The sequence below is a fragment of the Theobroma cacao genome, chromosome 2, assembly GCF_053813885.1.
Source record: "Theobroma cacao isolate CCN51 chromosome 2, ASM5381388v1, whole genome shotgun sequence".
Classification (NCBI taxonomy): domain Eukaryota; kingdom Viridiplantae; phylum Streptophyta; class Magnoliopsida; order Malvales; family Malvaceae; genus Theobroma; species Theobroma cacao.
The window spans coordinates 18,303,453-18,324,589 of NC_142640.1; the positions used below are offsets into that span (position 1 = coordinate 18,303,453).

The 21,137-nt window shown below is 34.9% G+C and overlaps 1 protein-coding gene across 1 annotated transcript; it reads left to right on the forward strand.

Annotated features, from left to right (window-relative positions):
* The first annotated feature begins 18,813 nt into the window (after window positions 1-18,813).
* Window positions 18,814-20,817, forward strand: LOC18609045 (Galactose oxidase/kelch repeat superfamily protein). Its single transcript, XM_007044012.3, has 2 exons — window positions 18,814-19,421; window positions 20,013-20,817. Exons 1-2 carry the CDS (start codon window positions 18,841-18,843, stop codon window positions 20,638-20,640), a joined length of 1,209 nt encoding a protein of 402 aa, XP_007044074.1. The 5' UTR covers window positions 18,814-18,840; the 3' UTR covers window positions 20,641-20,817.
* Window positions 20,818-21,137: the final 320 nt, after the last annotated feature.

The window sequence follows — 21,137 nt, forward strand, 5'->3', positions numbered from 1 at the left end:
TTCCAAGGCTCAACCACAACCTATAACATTCAAGCTTTCCCAAGCTTGAACAACCCCTTAGAGTGACTCCCTCACTCTAAGTATACAAAAAGAAGTGGTAAAAGAAAGTACCTATGATCACTGAATGATCTTATTGGTATAGGATTGAGTGCTAATCACAAATGCAAAGAGTAGGCGTTGAGGTGCAGACAAGTGCAGTGAAGCTTTTTTGGTTTTTCAACTTTTTATTGCTTAAATCTCATTCAAAGCTTCAAAAAAGTACTTTCTCATTGTTGGAAGACCTTTTTATACTTGGAGATGCAACTCTAATGGCAGATCGGTAGTTTATGCCCATTGAAAATAGTTGAAGATGAGTTCTAGCCGTTAATCTATCTTGTAGTGCTCTGGTTCAAGTTGCAGAAAAAAAGCTCTTAGTCGACTAACTTGGTTGACTAAGTTGATTTTGTTTCTAGTTTACAGATTCTTGCAAAGGGCACTTAGTCGACTGACTTGGTTGACTAAGTTGGTTTTGTTTCTCAAACTCTTCAGCCCGCCATTTCTCCAATTTGAAATTTGGTCAACCAATATTCTTCCTTGTTTAACCAACAAGCTTTCTCCTTGTTATTCAGTTACATCTTGTTGATTTTATCCCTCTTTTTCTTTCAAAAATACTCTTTAAAGATTTAAGAAATTAATTTCATGTATTAATTTCCTGCACACTTAAGTAAAGGAATTAGATACAAATAAATGAGAATGTTTTATTATCATCAAAAACTAATGGAGCCAACAATCTCCCCCTTTTTTATGATGACAAAACACTCCTTGATAACAGCGTAGTGTCATTTTAAATTCTTTTTAGTTTTCTGCAAGAATTGAGGATTGCTCCCCCTAAGTATAAGCTCCCCCTTAGTGTGTGCATAATTTACTTACTTTATTCTAGCAAGTTTTGTTCATTGTTACGTGGAGGGAATGACAATATACATTTAGATTCTATATATGTGTATATACATGTTCATCAATGTAGAGTGATTTGCAGTCAAAAATTTTAAGTTGAAGTTTTGACAGATTTTCATTAATATTCCAGCTGCTGTTAACGTTTAGATTTTGTCCACATTATTCATGTTTCAACTTGTAGATTGTACACACCATCTATATCTATTTATAACTAGAAATTATCCACAATTGTATAACAAAAATCATTTATCAGCATGTGAATCCATATCAACATAGCAGCAGTAAATTTTGTTCATGGTAGTCAAAATGCTCAAATAATAAGATATCAGCAGATTTTAATTTTCAGCAGTTAAGCAACATAAACATGTCAGCATTCATATTTCACATACATCCACATAAATAACAGAGTTAAAGCTAAGTGTTTAAGTGCCACAAAAGAATAAATAACAGTTACATAAAAAGTATTTCGAAAATGCCCCTAAACTAGTTATGCTTCCTAACTCCTATTTCTCTAATTTCATGCTCCTCTGGTTCTACTTTCTTTCATTTCCTAGGTTCTTGGTTCCTCTACCTTAACATTTTCTTTTAAACATTACTTTCTGGTTCCTGATTTATGCTCCCCTAGTCCTTGGTACCATATTTCTCCCCCTTTTTGTCATCAGCAAATGAGGGAAATTCTACTCATCGGATGAGGCAGAGGGTGAGGATGCAGTTCCATAGAAAGGGTTAAAAGGAAATGGAGAGGGTTCTTGGAGAGGAGATGACTTTCTAGGAGAGGATTCTGGAATAGATTTGTCTGAAATATGAATTAGACTGTGAGGAGAAGAGGCTAAAACTGGTTTGGACTTTTCTGCCAATATGAAAGACTTTCTTCTTTTGAGAAAAGTTGTCTTGGTTGCCATAGTCTTCCTTCTTTTGGTTGGTTGTTTTGCCTCAGCTGGTGGTGCTGTGGTAGCTTCTAGTTTCCATGTTTTTGCCTTTAGTTTGGGAGTTGAAGCAGGTTTCTTTCCTTTTCTTACATTTGCACCATTCTTCTGAGTTGCTATCTTGACAGTGTCTTTTTCAGCTTGTTCCTCTCTGACCATTTGATGAAAAATGTTCATAATGGAAACTTTTTCTGAATTTGGAGAAGAGGCCTGCTGTTTCTCAATTTCTGCAGCAGCTACTTTAGTCCCTTATTCTGAGTCATTTTTGCTTTAAGGTTCAGGGGAGGGTGATTTGGTTGGCTATTCAACTCTTTGTGGGGAGTCCTCAGTTTGCATAACAGGACTGGCAAACTTGTAGGTAGAGCCTTTTGCTTGAGTGTCAAAACTTGCAAACTTCTCTACTGGCTCTACTGAACTTTTAGCACCTTACTGTGTAGGTGCAATGCTGGATGTGGCAAAACTGTTTGTAGCCACAAGTTCAAACCCCATGTTTTGCTTTTCCTTCAACTTGTTTTCTAACTCAGTGATCTTATCTTCCATTTTCTGTAGCTTCACTCCTTGGTCTGTCAGCTTACCATCAATCTTCATAAGCAAATTAAAAATTATCTCATTCGAAAATCTGAAAGGAGCTTCTTGAAGTTGAGCAGGCAAATTGTGATTTTTTCTTGGGCCAGTTTTAAAGGTTTTGATAAACTTCTCTCCATCTAGCACATACCCCATCTTAATTAGGTTGCCATAATAAATGGCTTGGTCTCTAGTTTTCACCAGGTCTATATCATACCTTTTAGCCCATATTCATTTCTTCTGCACCAGAGATGTAATCACATTTCCACATGGCAGATTGACCTTATCTAGTCTGTAAGCACTTCTCATTTTCTCAATCATGAATCTCCCTAGATTTAGAGACACTCCATTAAAAGCATGCTCCATCAACCAAAGATCCTGCAGGCTGATGTAGCTAAGACTTCCATTCCTCCCTTGAATATTTGCAGCAATAAAGTAATGCAGTATCCTAATTTATGGATTGACTATCAAGCCTGAATTACTTTTAGAGGAGTATTTTTCTTTTCTTCCAATGATGATCTCCCACAGTGAGGACAAATCATATTTTTCTGACAGTTCAAATTCACCTATTTTACCTTCTATTTCCAGTAGATTCCCTAAGTCTTCAGCAGTTACAATAAACTCTTTTCCATTCAAATAGACATTTAGCCCATCTTCTACATAGTCATCAGACTCTGCTAATTCTTTTTCTTTCAGAGCAATGCCAGAGTAAAATTTTTTAACCAGACTTGGACTATATGACCTATTCTTAAAGGTGCTATAACCTTTAAATTTAAGTTCATTAAAGAACTCAGATAGACTGGTCAAGATTACTACATTTTCCTTAAAACTCTTCTAGTCAATGAACTTTTCGTAGGAGATTGGTGCATTTTCTATATTCTTGAATCGATACTCATGTAGCTTATTTCTAAATTTCTAAGAAGAAAAGGAACTGATACCTTTCTATAGTGAGGGTTCTGTATCTTTTTTCTTGTGCATTTTTTGCTTGTTTTCCCTCAGCTTCTCGACTATTTCCTTCACTGAGGTAGGCACAATTTTTTGTTTCTTCTTCTAACTTTCTGTTCCAGTTTCTTCTTCCCTGACCTTTTTCCTTTCTTCTTCTCTGACACTTCTTTACTTTGAGAAGTTCTGGCCATTTTGGTTTTGGAAATTTCTGAAGGTCTGAGTCGGTTTTATAGGCAACTAGGAAGATTTAGGTTTTTGTTTCCAGAACAGCGGGTTGCAGAGGAGAAGGATGAAGAAGTTGGCAGTAGTTATTGCTCAGAAAACTTCTCATCTTCCTTTAAGAACCGCCCTACTTGTATTTCTTTATATTTTCAAATCTCCCTCTAAAATTTTGATTATTTACCTTTGGCAACTTTGCTCTTTTCCTCTTTACACTCGGTAAATCAAATTTTTACCATAATTTACTCCTTTTTCATTAAACTCACTGAGTCTTATTATTTAAGGATGTCAGGCCACTCTTAGTTGACTAAGAATTCCTTAGTCGACTCAATGCATTCTTTTTTCAATGTAAGAGTCAAAGATTTTCTTATAATTCCTTCATATTAACCATCCCCAATTTCTTCTAATCTCAAAAAATCTATTTTCACTCAGTGGTTTGGTAAAAATGTCTGCTAATTAGTGTAGAGTATTCACAAAGTCTATTTTAATGTCATTTTTCACTACATAATCTCTAATGAAATGGTGTCTAATTTTAATGTGCTTAGTCCTAGAATGTTGCACAGGATTTTTTGATATATTGATTGCACTTGTGTTATCACAGTATATTGGTACATTATGCATAATTATTCCATAGTCTTTTAATTGTTGTTTGATCCAAAGGATTTGTGCACAGCAACTACCTAATGAAACATATTCAGCCTTTGCTGTAAATAGTGCTACTGAGTTTTGCTTCTTGCTGGACCAAGATATAAGCGTCTTTCCTAAAAATTGGCATGTTCCACTAGTGCTTTTCCTATGAGTTCTGTTGCCAGCAAAGTCAGCATCTAAATATCCAACTAAGTTAAGAGTTGAGTTTCTAAAGTACCATATTCCAAGTTCTTGAGTGTCTATGAGGTATCTAAAAATTCTCTTAACAGCTGTTAGGTGTGATTCCTTAGGCTGTGACTAAAATCTAGCACATAAGCACACACAAAACTGAATGTCTGGTCTACTTGTTGTTAAGTAAAGAAGAAAGCCGATCATACCTATATAGAGCTTTTGATCTACATCTTTACCTTTTTCATCTAAATCGAGTTTGGTGGATGGACTCATTGGTGTGGAAGTTGATTTCAGTTTCAGCATATCAAATTTCTTGAGCATATCATGAGTATATTTTTCTTGATTGATGAAGATCCCTTCCTTACTTTGCTTAATTTGAAGACCAAGGAAGTACTTCAACTCTCCCATCATGCTCATCTCAAATTCACTCTGCATTTCCTTTGCAAAGATCTTGCATAAAGCTTCATTAGTTACACCGAATATAATATCATCCACATATATTTGTACAAAAATTAAATCATTTAGATATCTCTTAATAAACAATGTAGTATCAATGCTAGCTCTATCATATCCATTTTCAACTAGAAATTTTGAAAGTCTCTCATACCAAGCTCTAAGAGCTTGTTTCAATCCATACAATGCTTTATGAAGTTTAAAAACATGATCAGACTTTTCAAAATCTTCAAAACCAGGTGGTTGTTCTACAAAAACTTCTTCTTGAATTAGTCCATTTAAGAATGCACTTTTTACATCCATTTGGTACAACTTGAAATTCATGAAGCATGCAAAAGCTTGAAACAACCTTATGGCTTCAATCCTAGCTACGGGAGCAAAGGTTTCATCATAATCTATTCCTTTTTCTTGATTGTAACCTTTTGCTACCAGCCTAGCTTTGTTTCTAACTACATTTCCTTACTCATCTACTTTATTTCTAAATACCCATTTGGTACCAACAATAGGATGATTTGAAGGTCTAGGCACCAATGACCATACTTGATTCCTAATGAATTGATCAAGTTCTTCTTGCATGGTCATTATCCAACTTTCCTCCTTTTCAGCTTCTTCTAAGCTTTTAGATTCAATTTGAGATATAAAGGCTGAAAACTCACAGGTTTCTCTAGCTGCTTTCCTAGTGCTAACTCCTTATAAAATGTCACCTATTATTTGGTCTTGTGGGTGATCTCTTACAAATCTCCAACTCCTTGGTAGATCATCATGCTGATTTTCTACTCTTTGCAGATTTTCTAGAATTGGAGTTTCATTTTCTCTTCTAGATGAGCTTTCCTTATTATTTTTATTGTTTTCTAAGCTCATTTCCTTCATTTGTTTTTCTAGAATTTCTATATCATCGTCATCATCATGAACATCTTTTTGTAAAGTGTTTGACTCATCAAAAACTACATGGACTGACTCTTCAACGGTTAGAGTCTTTTTGTTAAAAACTCTATAAGCCTTTGAGTTTAATGCATATCCTAAAAATATTGCTTCATCACTCTTTGCATCAAACTTCCTTAGGGGCTGTTTTCTATTGTTCAATACAAAGCATTTACAGCTAAAACTCCTAAGGTGAGAAATATTTGGTTTTCTACCTTTGTAAAGTTCATATGGAGTCTTTGAAATCAAGGGTCTTATTGAGACTCTATTAAGAATATAGGCTGCTGTATTTACTGCTTCACCCTAAAGATATTTAGGTAGGTTGTTCTCACATTACATGGTCTTAGCCATTTCTTTTAATGTTCTGTTTTTCCTCTCTACAACTCCATTTTACTAGGGTGTTCTAGGTGCAAAAAAATTATGATCCAACCCCTTTTCATTGCAAAGTTTTTCAAACTCATCATTCTCAAATTCTCCTCCATGGTCACTCCTTATGCTGACTATGGCTAGTCCTTTTTCATTTTCTACTTTCTTACAATAACTTAAGAATGCTTGTAGAGCATCATTCTTATGAGCAAGGAAGTATACCCAAGTATATCTAAAATAGTCATCAACTATTACAAAGCCATAAGATTTACCTCCTAAGCTAGTTGTGCTTATTGGACCAAATAGATCAATGTGTAACAATTCAAGAGGTCTTGATGTTGACACTATTTTCTTAGTCTTAAAGGATGTTCTAACTTATTTTCCTAGTTGGCAAGCATCACATATCCTATCTTTTTCAAATTTCAACTTCGACAGTCCAGCAACAAGATTTTTCTTTATTAATTTAGACATTGTATGCATGTTCACATGTCCTAATCTCTTATGTCATAACCAGCTATCATTTTTAACATTTACAACAAAACAAACTTCACTATTCACATCAAGGTCTTCAAGAAAAATTACATACATTTTTTTCAACATTTTTCCTATAAATGAGATTTTATTTATACTCATATCAATCACTTCACATTTAGTTGAATCAAAGCATACTTTAAATCCTTTATCACATAATTGACTAATACTTAGAAGATTATGCTTTAAGCCTTTAACTAGCAACACATGACTAATTTGAGTTTGAAGACTCTTACCAACCATACCTATACCATGGATTTTGCCTTTTGAATCATCTCCAAAGGATATGGTTCCTCCCTTTCTCTTTTTCAACTGAGCAAACAACTCTTCATGTCCTGTCATGTGCCGTGAACAGCCACTATCCAAGTACCAATGTTGTTTCTTCCCAAGTTGAGCTCTTGAACATGTCTCTTTTAAGTTCAATTCAACCTACAAAGTAGAATTTCAGTTTTTCTTTATAGGTACCTATACTTTGATGGGTCCTTGAGTGTTAGTTGCAGCAAAGGATCCCTTAGGAACCCAAATTTTCTTAACTTTTTGCACTTTCTTTTTCTTAAAATAGTCATATGACAAATGACCATGTTATCACAATTATAACATGTAGATAATGCTTTAGATGAATATTTATTATGGTATGCATCTCTTTTTGAAGATTCATTTTTCAAGCATTTAAGAGCTGTATTTTCATCAAGAGTTATTTGCAAGACTTCAGACTTATTTTTCAGCTCTTGTTTTAAAGACTCAAAGTCTGTTTTTGAGTGTTCTAACCCAGCTTGCAAAATATTTCTTTGCTCCAAAACAGAGGTGAACTCTTGTTTGATTTGTTCCAAATCATTTTCAAGTAATGCAACCCTTTTCTTCAATGACTTGTATTTTGAAAAAAGTTTTTCAAATTCATCATAGAGGCATTCATATTCATCTTGTAAATCATCATAAGAATTAATGCAATGGGATTAGGGTACCTCTGTTTCATCCTTTTGTGCCATTAGACAGATGTTTGCTCTTTCCTCATATTTTTCATCATCAGTTTCAGAACTTGATGTGTCACTATTTGACCATGCAGCAGCCACCATTGCTTTCTTGGATCTCTTATTTTTCTTGGGGGTTTCATCTCTCAGCAATGGACACTCGGACTTAAAGTGACCAAGCTTCTTGCATTCGTAGCAGACCATTTCTTCCTTTTTGTTGGAGTCATTTTTGTTCCTAATTTTCCATGAAGTACCCTGGTCTTTCCTAAAACCTCTTCTAGTTAGCCTTCGATTTCTTCTGCACATTAGTTTTCTGAATTTTCTTGCAACTAGAGCTAAATCTTCATCATCATCACACGAAAGCTCTTCCAACTCTTCTTCAAGAATGCTAGCTTTAAATGCAATGCTCTTTTTCTTTTCCTTTGCTTCCCTTCGGTCTTCTTCTTCTTTTTCCTTGAGCTCTAGCTCATGAGTGAGAAGAGAACCACATATCTCATCGAGAGTGATGATGTTCAGGTCTTTAGCTTCTCTAATGGCAGTGACTTTTGGTTTTCAGGATTTTGGTAGGCATCTAAGCAGTTTCTTAACTAATTCATGTTCAGGGATAGGCTTGCCTAGCTAACTTAACTTATTTGTAATATTTGTAAACCTATCAAACATGCCAGTGATGTATTCACTAGGCTCCATTTTGAACATTTCATAACTATGACTTAAGAGAGCAATTTTGGACTCCTTCACTGAGATGTCCCTTCATGGATTATTCTAAGTTTTTTCCACACTTGTCTAACTATTGTACAGCTTGAGACTTTGTTGAACTCAGTGGGAGTTAATGCACAATGCAATGTATTGATGGCTTTAAAATTTATTTAAACTTTCTTTGTTTCAGCCTCAGTCTATTCAAACCTTGGCTTGGGCATCAACTCATTTGTTACCACATTTAATGTTGAGGGAACATAAGGACCATCAGTTATGACATCCCACATTTCATAATCTATAACTCTAATGTAAATAGACATTCTAGTGTTCCAATAAAGATAATTAGAGCCATCAAACAGAGGTGATCTGTTTGTTAATTGTCCCTCAGCTACAACTGATTTTTGAAGAGTCATATGGATCCTCCCTAAGGATGTTAAGCCTTAACAATAGGGAACAAGCTCTGATACCAATTGTTGGTCCCGTTAATATGTGCTAGAGGGGGGTGAATAGCACAAATTTGGCTCTTGATAAGATGAGGAACTAATTTCCAAAACAAGTAAAAACAGAGTAGACAATGGACAGTAATTTAGAGTTGTTCGGTCCAAGACCTACATCCACTACCTTGATTATCCAACCAAGGATTTTCCCAACAATTCACTAAGAATCCGGTGAAATTCACAAGCTTCCACCAAGCTTTTACAATGGCTTTTCGCAAGCTCAGCCACATCCTTTACACTAGTTTTTCCCGGGGTAAACTAAAAACCAAAGTGGTTTTCCAAGGCTCAACCACAACCTATAACATTCAAGCTTTCCCAAGCTTGAACAACCTCTTAAAATGACTCCCTCACTCTAAGTATACAAGAAGAAGTGGTAAAAGAAAGTACCTATGATCACTGAATGATCTTATTGGTACAGGATTGAGTGCTAATCACAAATGCAAAGAGTAGGCGTTGAGGTGCAAACAAGTGCAGTGAAGCTTTTCTGGTTTTTCAACTTTCTTTTGCTCAAATCTCATTCAAAGCTTCAAAAAACTACTTTTTCATTGTTGGAAGACTCTTTTATACTTGGAGATGCAACTTTGATGGTAGTTGGGCAGTTTATGCCCGTTGGAAACAGTTGAAGATGAGTTCTAGCCGTTAATCTGTCTTGCAGTACTCTAGTTCAAGTTGCAGACAGAAAGCTCTTAGTCGACTAACTTGGTTGACTAAGTTAATTCTGTTTCTAGTTTGCAGATTCTGGCAGAGGGCACTTAGTCGACTGACTTGGTTGACTAAGTTGATTTTGTTTCTCAAACTCTTTAGCCTGCTATTTCTCCAATTTGAAATTTGGTCAACCAATGTTCTTCCTTGTTTAACCAACAAGTTTTCTCCTTGTTATTTAGTTACATCTTGTTGATTTTATCCCTCTTTTTCTTTCAAAAATACTCTTTAAAGATTTAAGAAATTAATTTCATGTATTAATTTCTTGCACACTTAAATAAAGGAATTAGACACAAATAAATGAAAATGTTTTATTATCATCAAAAACTAATGGAGCCAACATGTGTCAGATAGAGATGACTTGAGGAGAAATATACTGGAGGAAGCTCATGTGGTATCAGGATCTGAGGGCCGTATATTGGTGGGAAGGGCTTAAGAAACATGTAGTAGATTATGTCTCTCGGTGTTTGATATGTCAACAGGTCCAGGTGAAGTATAAGTGTCACGACCCAAATTTCAGGCCATAATAGGAGCATGGGCCCAATGGACATAGCTCACTAAGCCCAAGCAAGCCCATTTACATGATCTGTTCATTACTCCATCAAAATTACTAAAGCCATATTTCATAACTTTGAATCAAAATAATACTAAACATTGCCAACTCATAATGGCATATCGATCAAGTATACATATATATATATATATATTGTCTATAACATGTATCTTAATAATTTACATCAGGGTTGTCTATACATCTCAAAAAGAAGACTCAATTTTCAACGGAGAGACTCGGAGCAAATGTACAGCTACTGAATGCTGAGACACCTACCAATAGTCGAATCTACGAGATCACCTCGACCTAATTACCGACTACCTTCTGATCTGAAAACATGAAGTTGAAAACGGTGAGTATAAACCCAGTGAGTGAACAAAAAGGGAACAAGCAAACATTAAGGAATGTTTAACAAAATCATGATGCATTCATTTTCCAAAACAATGCAATTTGTTTTAGTTCTTATTAAAACCCCTCATGTAAATCCCACATGAGTAAATCACTTTAACAAAAGGGTTCATGCTCAACAAAGGATTTGGAGAGTGAAAAATTTAATAGCATTCATGCGAATCAAGTCAAATAAATGATGAGTCCTCGCTGCAGCGTAGCTGCAGTGAGAATGAATTTTTACTGCAGCGACACTTGACTTAAATTATCAACTAGCCAAGGGTTTCTTAACTGGCTGTGAGTTTCTCTCCAAACCTCCTCATTTTAAACTTAATTCATTTATTCCTTAATGTTGGAAGTCCATGCTAAACTATGGTATCAAAGAAATGAAAAATAGTGTAGCAACCGAACCAAATGAGGAGCAAAACAGAAAGTTTTTCGTTACAACGAGATTCAATCTCTCTGCAGTAAAATTTGGTCACAAAATAGAAAGTTTCTCGCTGCAATGAGATTCCTTCTCACTACAGCGAGAAGCTACAGTAACATTCTCGTTGCAGCGAGAATACATTCTTACTGCAACGAGATTTTCGGCTAGCCTTACCCTTTCAACCCAAGAGTTTCTCGCTACAGCGAGAAACAGAGCAGTGAGAAAAAAGTTTCCTTCCTTTCAAGAAAAAACTATCCTGCTGAAATGACAAAATCAACATAAGACACATAAAGGTTTCCAAAGTTCAACATGCCAAATTCATATGCATTTCAACCATAAACCATATACATGACTTTTCATTCTCTAAACATATATACATATACATACATGGATAAATACCAATACCACTATCATCACATCCAGCTCATGTGCATCCCCCCACATCGTGCACATAGCCGGAGTCATCATGTGCATCCCCCCACATCATGCACAATCAGTGCCATCGTGTACATCCCCCCACATCATGCATAAGGGCACTATCATCATCCATCTCCCTTACCACCACCATTATCGGTATGTGCATCCCCCCACATTGTGCACACACACGGTTATAATCATCATACAATATCAACCATCATGCACAACATATATATATATATATATATATATATATATATCTTTATATCTATATATGTACCAACATAATGTAGTAGTGCATGAATCCATAACAATCGCATGTCACAGCATAAAATCAATTTATCAAAGGCTTGTTCCCAAAGCACTCGTTTTTAAGGAAAGTTGGATAAAATCATTTAAGTATATTGTGCAAATAAATTTACATTCCCAAAACAATTTTGAAATGCAAGGCCACTCACCGGTATCTTGTTGAACCTTTTGTTGACTCTACTTCTCTAATTGTCCAAATGGGGCGATGGGGCTTCGTTGGAACCTATTATCACATTAGCATCACCATTAATTCAAGCCACATACTTATAAATTCTAAAAGCTTTCTCTTAGCTAGCTTTCAATGGCCATTTAAATGACTATCTATTCTCACTACTCTTATCATTCTAAAATGAATGAATAACCCCAACTACCAATTCACCCCCAAATCTAAACATTAATCATTCTTAACACCAAAACTCAATTCTAGTGTACTACTCACCTTTGTAGCTTGTATTTGAAATTCTTTCCAACAATTCTCCAAACTATTGTAAAGCTTCCTTTTTCTCTCTCTATAACACCTAACTAGTGAGAGAGAGTATGGAAACAAGACTTTTCAAGGGTTTTAAAGTGAGAAAGTGAAAGAGCACAAGGGTTCTAGTCAAAAGGGCACAAAGGTATGAAAATTAGAGCTAGAGAGAGAAAGTTATGAAAGTTTCATATCAAGCTTCCATGGAGGATGGAAGCAACGTGAGATGGAAGAAGAAGAAGGAGAAAAGCTGTTGGAGAATGAAGAAGCTACTGGAAGAACAAGATATTTATAGCCCATGCTTATCCACTTCACTTAAATTACGAAAATGCCCCTTCACAAATTAGTTTGTTCTCTTCTAATCCTTTATGCAATCTTTTTACTCTTTTGACACTGGAACAAGATCCATAATGGTCTAGAAATGCTCGGGTTCATGAAAACTTAAAAATTCTAATCCTATGTGAAAAATGACCATTTTGCCCCTACCTTGAAAATCATCAAAATTTTTGTTTTCTTGTCATTTTACCCATATTTTCATCATTCATTTATGCCTTAGGCTTACTTAGGCCTTAATATTGTTTAAAATTTACTTTTAGGGGCTTACTAAGAAAATAATGAAATTACCCTTAGCCCGTGTTATTGCGTCTATGCCTAGTTACGAGCCTATAGAGGTCGAGATCTCACAATAAGAGGCCTGCATAACAGTTGCAGCCCTTGCCCATTCTCGAATGGAAGTGGGAACATGTTGATATGGACTTGGTGATAGGGATGCCTCAAACTATTAGAGGCTATGATTCGATATGGGTGATAGTAGATCTGTTGACAAAGTTAGCCCACTTCTTACTAGTTAAGACTACATTTGGAGCTGCACAATATGCACATATATATATAAATAAGGTAATGAGATTGCATGAGGTCCTGTGACCATAGTGTTTGACAGAGGTGCACAATTTACAATTAGGTTATAGAAGAAGTTCCAGGAAGCCTTGGGTACAAGATTGACCTTCAGTGCAACCCTCCACCCTTAGACAGATGGGTAGTCCAAGAGGATGATAAAGACACTTGAGGATGTGCTTAGAGTATGTGTGATTAATTTTGAGGTTGTTATCGATTTTGCACACGCAAATATATATATCGAACAAGTAATATAAACAATAAGTCCAGAATTGTATCCTACAAAGATTTGTTCTTAAATCTTCACTAAGTATTAAATTTATGATAAACTAATCTTATTCAAGTAACTTAATGTTTTAGAAAATTAATTAAAACAAAATTAAAGAAAACACTAAATTAATTAATAGAAACTAAAAATTCACTTGAGAAAGGCAATAGATTAAAACCTGAGATTATGGGTTCATTCAACACTTTATCTGACACCAACTTCTTTTATTATTTACCTTCATGGTTGGTTTTACGAACCTAGAATCCAAAACTATGTATAAGCCTCTATTGAGATACTTTGCACAAATGTCTAACTTAATTGGGTCACTATATGTCTATAACAATCAATTAAATAAGGTTAATTAAGATAGTGCTTTAATTTGGCTATGTATGGAAATTGGCGTATGTCTACTCGAATCGCGAATCAAATCACCTTAATGACATGAACATACACTATTCAAATCTTTGTTGGATCTAAAATCTCTTTGTTGAGTCTCAATTAGATTCACAAATCAGTTAATTATTGGCTAGACAATCAAAAGTATTAAGAGTAAATTTGAATAAGCAAAACTATACCCATTCATAGTAAATAAAAGAGAAACTAATATTCAGATTACATGTGAAAATCCACCACAATCCTAAAAAAGCAAACTAGTTCATAATATCTAAATAAAACATTATCCAAAGAAAATTAACCATTAATCCAAGTTAAAAAAAAAAAGAAACACAAAGATAGGAAAAGAAACTAATGATTGAAACTTTTGATCTTGATTTTCTCTCAAATTCTCTTACTTTCTTGTTTTGTTTTTGGCTTCTTTTCTTCAAAATAGTTTCTTGCCATCCTCTCTTAAGTTTTTGTCCAAAAAGACGTATTTATAGCCAATTAAAAAGCCCTAACTTTTAAAAATTGTAAGTTCAGAAAAATCAAGATTTTCTTCGAGCGCCACAACTTTCATTTTTCAGAGCCGTGGCTTTCACTTCTCTGGATTGTTACCCATGCTATATCCTTCTTTAGCGTTGCGGCTCTGATTCTCTATTTTAATTTTGGCTCTCCTAGCACAGTACTTCCACTTTGACAAGGATTTTGACCATCTTTTTATCTGACTGGGTGAAATGGTATACATCAAAGTTGAAGCCCTTCCTCTTAGCTTTCTAATGGATTAAGAATCACATCAATTGAACTTTTGTGGTTCAAGTCATCCTCAAAATATTGTAGTGTATACAAATGAAACCATTACTATACTTATACGAATTTTCATCAAATGAGCTTTTTTCATCAAATTTTTTATAAAAATAAAAGGAAAAATAAAAAACAATTATTTTTAAAATTATATAAAATTATAGTAAAATAATTTAAATCAAACTAATCAACATATAATCTAACTTAACTATGAAAAACTTTATCTATGATCTTCAATAATCCCCTAAAAGAATTATAAATCTGAAACAAAGTGCAAGCAACAAATTTTATATATTTAAATATATTCTCTAACAAATCTTACTTATTCATATTTATTATTTAAAAATATCCCAAAAAATTAATAAACCACTATAACGCACGGATTCTCACCTAGTAATACATAAAATTTAAATTTAATATTAAAAATTATTATTTATAATCATGTTCAAAAACAAGTTTTTTATGATCATTATTTGAACTCTACACAAACTTTGACAGAAAATAATTTTATTACTTAAACCTAATTATAAAATATCATATTATTATTTAATTCAGTCATAACACGTAATTATAAAATTCCATTACCATCCCTACCAATCGCCGTTGTCATCAACTTCGACCCGACTCCACCCATTGAATCCAAAAACCAAACCATCCACCGGGCACACGTCGAATAAACAAATCTTATCTGGTCCCAAAACAAGCCCACCCATCGATCTTAACAGAAATGACGTTGGGTATGCCATAACCACATACCACACACTTAAACGAACTATCCAATTGATGTCGTCGTGGAATTTGTCGTCGACTGGGGCGATCACGAACGTGCACATCCCAAGCTCGGTGCCAGAGAAATTAATTCAACATGGATCCCAAGTCTCGGGATCAATCCTTAACCTCACGAGGGTGGAGATGCTAGAAAAGTCTATGGCATGTAGGAAATTAAGCCATTGTTTCTATCTTAGGATGCTACCACAAATATGGTATGTGGTGAACACTAGCTACAGCCAAAATAGAAACCTTGAAAATCATTTGTCCATTATCAAAACTCCAATATTCATAAAATCATCAGCTACGGATTCTACTAGAAAGAAAATTAAGATATACAGGATATTAATTAATATAATACAGCCCCAATAACATCAAGTAGTCCATAACATTTTAAATTGACCAATAAATAAGAGCCGCGTCGGCGGTAGATATAATGATTTTATTATCAATTTTTTTATCATTTTCTAAAAATACAGTTAAAAAAATTTATTATAAAAAATAAAGAATATCCAAACAATGATTAACAATACATTTAACTAACATCCTATGATTAAGCAAGCCTCACCACCGCACACATTTAGAGTTACTGAACCCAATGGAACCTTGTTTTCATGATTGCAAATTTCTATGTTTTCAACTGCAGACAGTCCAGACAGAACAACCTATTAAAACTTTTGACAAATACATCAGAATCATTTTGCTCAGGAAAAATGTCTCAGCTAGCAAAATAATTCGGAGACCTTGCACATGGATTGACTCTATTAATCACAAACAAACATTATTGCACGCCCATCTTGAACTGCTAAGTCAATTGTAATTGAATGAACGTTGATTAGTAGTGGGAGATTTGAACATGCAGGTTGAAATTAAGCAGTACCAACTTGACCTCTTTCGCAGCAACAAACTTGTAAGAATGTAAACGCGTCAAGGATAATTTGGTCATCGCAGAACAAATTGTGTAGTGGAAACCAGAAAATCAGCAACCGCCAGTGCCAGCCACGGGAATAACAAACAAAATGACAAGATGACCTTTACTTTTCAACATCACACTCATCTCATTTTCCTTAAGGCTCCGTTTGATAAATTGGTGAGATTGAAATTAGTAGTGAAAAAAAATATGTACTTAGTAAAAATAACAACGATTGTGAGATACGATACGATAACAAGAAAAAATGACCCGTGAAAATGTTAATTTAAATTTGATATAATTCTATATTATATTTGACATTTTCAAAAATAATCAAATCAATAAAAATGTTTTATATCAAAATAATAGTTACTTTCAAAAATTAATAATAATATTAATGTATTTACACATAACAATTTGATCCAAATAATACTTATTTATTTTATTATTTATATATTATTGATTTAGTTAAGTAATTATGAATATAATTGCTTTTATTTACCTAAAATTGCCGTGTTAAATGTTTATGAGTTTAAATCTTTCTCACTCAAGTAGGTATTTAACAAAAAAAGAAAAAGAAAGAATGCTTTATTGTTGTGGCCTCATTTAAAATGATTGTAAAAAATTATTAGTATAAATTTAATTTCCAAGTAATTGGATATCATTGAAAATGGTATGACTAAAATGGCCAAAGCCTCCTTGCCTTTAATCTTACTTGAATGGCTAAATCCCTGTATTTATTCCACTAATAAGTATATTTATTTTTAATTAAATGAGTTGAATACAAACACCTCTTCTCTTAAGATATAGCTTTGAGAACAAAACTAAAAAATCGTACAGAGGTGAGATCCTTTCAACAAATAGTTCAAACGATTAACGTGCTCCTAATAATAATTGCGTTAACTGGAGGATAGAATAGCGTGGGTGTCTTTTCCTTTAGGGGTTGGGTTGAAATCGCACACTGACGTGGTCGCGCCCTGTCAGTTCTATCTTCGCTGCTGCTTTTATGCCTATATATTCATTCCCTCATTCCACGCTCATTTGCATCAAACCAACACATCCATCCCCATCTCTGCTTATCTTATAACAAAAACCCAACATCCAACATTATCTCCCATTTTTCAGGTAACCCTTTCTTTACATTATCTTTATTTCTCTTATCTTTTCTTTTCTTTTCCTAAACTTTGGTATGAGATCTATCTACTTTCATAGTCAGATTAAGATAAGCTTTTACATGGGTGTATGCATGTGTCGTTGGTTTGTTTTCGTCCTTCCTAAATGTTGGTTTTTTAGGTGCGTTACGGACATGATTTTGCTTCTTCTTACTCGTACTAGTTTAGGTAACTAATTGCTTTATACAGACATGAACTTGGATTTGTCTATGTCTCTGTCTCTGTCTGTTTATTTTTTTTTTGTTTTTTGCATTTGGTCTTATCGGTGTTTTAGTGTTCATGGTCAGATCTAATGTGTCTTAACATTCTTTGCTCCAAGCTGTTTTAGTTCTCAGGAGCTTACAGAAGAACACCCTGCTCTTTGCTGTTTCTTCTGCCCTTTCTTTTTCAGGGAATCTGGATTTCATTGTTTTGATTGATTTTTTCTTTTGTTCCAGTCCGATATTTTATCATGTTTTCCACGAATCTACACATGTCTTTGACTGCTCTAATTTGCTGCCCTGCCCTTTGCTTAAAGTTTTCTGATATGCTCATCATGATTGAGGAAATTAGATCTGATCTCCGATGTCTCCATGATTTTAGCCTAGGAACTCATTTTAGTGATAGTTATTTTATTTTATTTTAATTTTCAAGAGGAAAAAAGGAACTAATTTTACATAAATAGACATAATATTTCATTCTAGTTTTGGTTGGTTTCACATTCTGTTGGGTAGGTGAAATTGAGATCTGGGTTTTAGAAGCTCAGGGAATATAATAAGGCCTTTGAGTTGTTGTTCCCATTTTGTCTATCCACTACTACAATAAAGTAATGTTTTTCTTTTCTGGGGTCACAAATGACCACACCTTGAAGTTCGGAATCATAAGAGGAGGGCGTGTTTCGCCAAATATTATTTATTCTTAATATTGTTTTTGTAATTGGATTTGGATGTTTCCAAGCAGCACGTGGGTCCTGCTGCCGACCTGCAAAAGTGTAGTCAAAATTAAGTTGTGTATTTTGTAGAAAATCGCTCCTATTGCTGTCATGGTTGCTGCTAGTTTTAACTTCTTATCCCATACGAATTGGGTTCAGTAATATTTGAATTGACCTTTTCCAGGTTGCTTTATATGTTCAGGTGATTACCGGCTCCTTCAAAATGGAAGTTACCGGGGGCTAAAACTTTCTGAATTTTATGGCCTTCACTAGTATGAAATTTCTTACGTCTTTGACTCTGACCTATAGATAAAGTACTCTTTCCTTGTTTCCTATCCTTATACTAATTTGCTATGGTTTGGCGCTCTTGTCTTTAGATATTTGGGCGATGTGTCAGCAAAGGAGCAGTTACAGAGGTGTACAAGGAACTTTACATAGTGCAGCAGGAAGTAATTACTCGAAGAGCAGGGCCTCTGGCATGGAATATGAATCAGACTGGATGAAGCATAGAATATCCTCAGCATTCACAACTCAAGTGATCCGGTCTGCAACATCATTTATGCCTTGGTGTTGTAAAATCCCTATAGGTGATGGATTTCATGAGTTTCTTTAATTAGTTGTCTAGCATTTAGAAATATTTATGCAAACTTTGGAAGATATATTTGCACCGAATACAAGTATCATCAAGAAAATGCCTGGTTTTGTGAGAGGAAAGAAGAGATTCACAGAACCCAATCGGTGTCTCTCCTCATCGGTTAAAGAAGATATACTGATTCATTCAAAAGGCAATCCTCAGTCATCTTCTCAGGCCACTGATGAATTAGACAGCCCACTGCTTCCTGGGCTTCCAGATGATGTAGCCAAGTATTGCCTTGCTCTTGTTCCTCGTTCCAGCTTCCCTGCCATGGGTGGTGTATGCAAGAGGTGGAGGTCGTTCATCCAAAGCAAAGAATTCTTCACAGAGCGAAGAATAGCTGGAATGCTTGAAGAGTGGCTTTATGTTCTAACTATGGACTCTGAAGGAAAGGAAAGCCACTGGGAGGTTTTGGATTGTTTGGGACAGAAACATCAGCTTCTTCCACCAATGCCTGGTCCTGCAAAAGTTGGGTTTGGGGTAGCTGTCCTTAATGGAAAGCTTCTTGTCATGGCAGGCTATTCTGTGAATAATGGGACTGTCTCTGCCTCAGCAGATGTTTACCAATATGATTCTTGCCTCAACAGGTTTGTTTCCAGTTTGCACCTTTTTTGTATCAGGCTTGAAATTCTCCCTAGGACTGGTTGGGAACTTTAGAAACTGAACTAGTTTGGGTACAGCTGGGAGGTTTATTCCTTTTTAATATCATAATTTCTTTTAGCCAAAAAGTAGGTTATTAAATTAAAAGATATGATTTAAAACTGTTTCAATACTGAATTACATAATATTATATGATTGGTTAGAACCAAATTGAACAGAATCGAAGGTTTCTTAAATGACCCCTCTTGTTATATTGGTAGTAATGAATCTCAAAGAGTTGAGCCTATCTAGTTTGAACAATCTTCAATTTTACTTGTGATTAGTAATCGACAACTGCTAATTGGTTAGGGGAATTGTTACGTATTTTAGGGGTGAGGAAATTCAATACCTATTTGGAAATCTCCTTCATTTGAATTGACCATGACTGACAACACTAGCTGTCCCCACTCCATGTTACTATTCGAAGTACCTGCCTGATAAACACCCTCCCACTTCCTCCTCCCCCTACTCAACAAAGATGTTCAAAAGAATTGCAACAGTTTTCATTCTCATTGGTATTAACGTCTTCATTATTGCAGGTGGAGCAAATTGGCAGACTTGAATGTTGCTCGCTATGATTTTGCTTGTGCAGAGGTAAATGGCATGGTTTATGTGGTTGGAGGCTATGGGAATGATGGTGAAAGCCTCTCTACTGCAGAGGTTTATGACACTGATACAGATAAGTGGACTCTTATAGAAAGTCTTCGCCGACCACGCTGGGGTTGTTTTGCATGTGGGTTGAATGGAAAACTTTATGTCTTGGGCGGAAGGTCAAGCTTCACCATTGGAAACTCAAGGTTTGTGGATGTGTACAACCCTGAAAAGCACACTTGGGGTGAGATGAAGAATGGTTGTGTCATGGTCACTGCCCATGCTGTGCTGGAGAGGAAGCTTTTCTGCATGGAGTGGAAGAACCAGCGGAAGTTGGCAATATTCAATCCAGAGGACAATTCATGGAAGATGGTTCCTGTTCCATTGACTGGGAGCACAAGTATAGGGTTTTGTTTCGGGATATTGGATGGAAAACTTTTACTATTCTCGGTGGAGGGAGACCCTGGTTACCATACCCTTTTGTATGATCCGAATGCAGCCCCTGGTTCAGAGTGGCAGACTTCTGATATAAAACCTTCTGGTTTGTGCCTATGCAGTGTGACAATCAAAGCTTGAAAGAAGCATTGCCTGATAATTAAGGATCTTCATGAAGTCTAGAATGTCTGTTTGTGCATTTGCTAGGCTACTTCTCGTTAAGTTAATTTGTGTGGGAGCATGTCAAGCTCCAAAACTTTCTGTTGGATTATCTTGCTTATGTGGAACTAATTAATTGGATTTCTGTTTACCTTTTTATTTTTCTTAGTTGATAATGCTCTTAATTTGTGGATTTCTGCCTGGACTATAGTTCACGGGTGCGTTTAATACGCAAAGTTATGGGCAGGATAGAAGAAAATGAGATTAGGAAGTGGATTGGATTAGATAATATCATCTTATTTTATGTTTGGTGTGTGAGTAAGAATTATTTTTCTTATATTATGTTTGATGTATGCAATATCGAAAGTAGATTAGGATTTTTTTTATTACCCTTTAAAATCAATATGATTTAAATTTATAATTTTTTTGTTGTAATTATAATTCATGTTCTTTGACCAAAAATATAATTGAAATTTAAA

What these genes read in the sequence shown, in the direction of transcription:
- LOC18609045 (XM_007044012.3), top strand. Translation starts at nt 18,841, where the DNA reads ATGCAAACTTTGGAAGATATATTTGCACCGAATACAAGTATCATCAAG. An exon ending in TATGATTCTTGCCTCAACAG is followed by an intron (nt 19,422 to 20,012) that starts GTTTGTTTCCAG and finishes TCATTATTGCAG; the next exon opens with GTGGAGCAAATTGGCAGACT.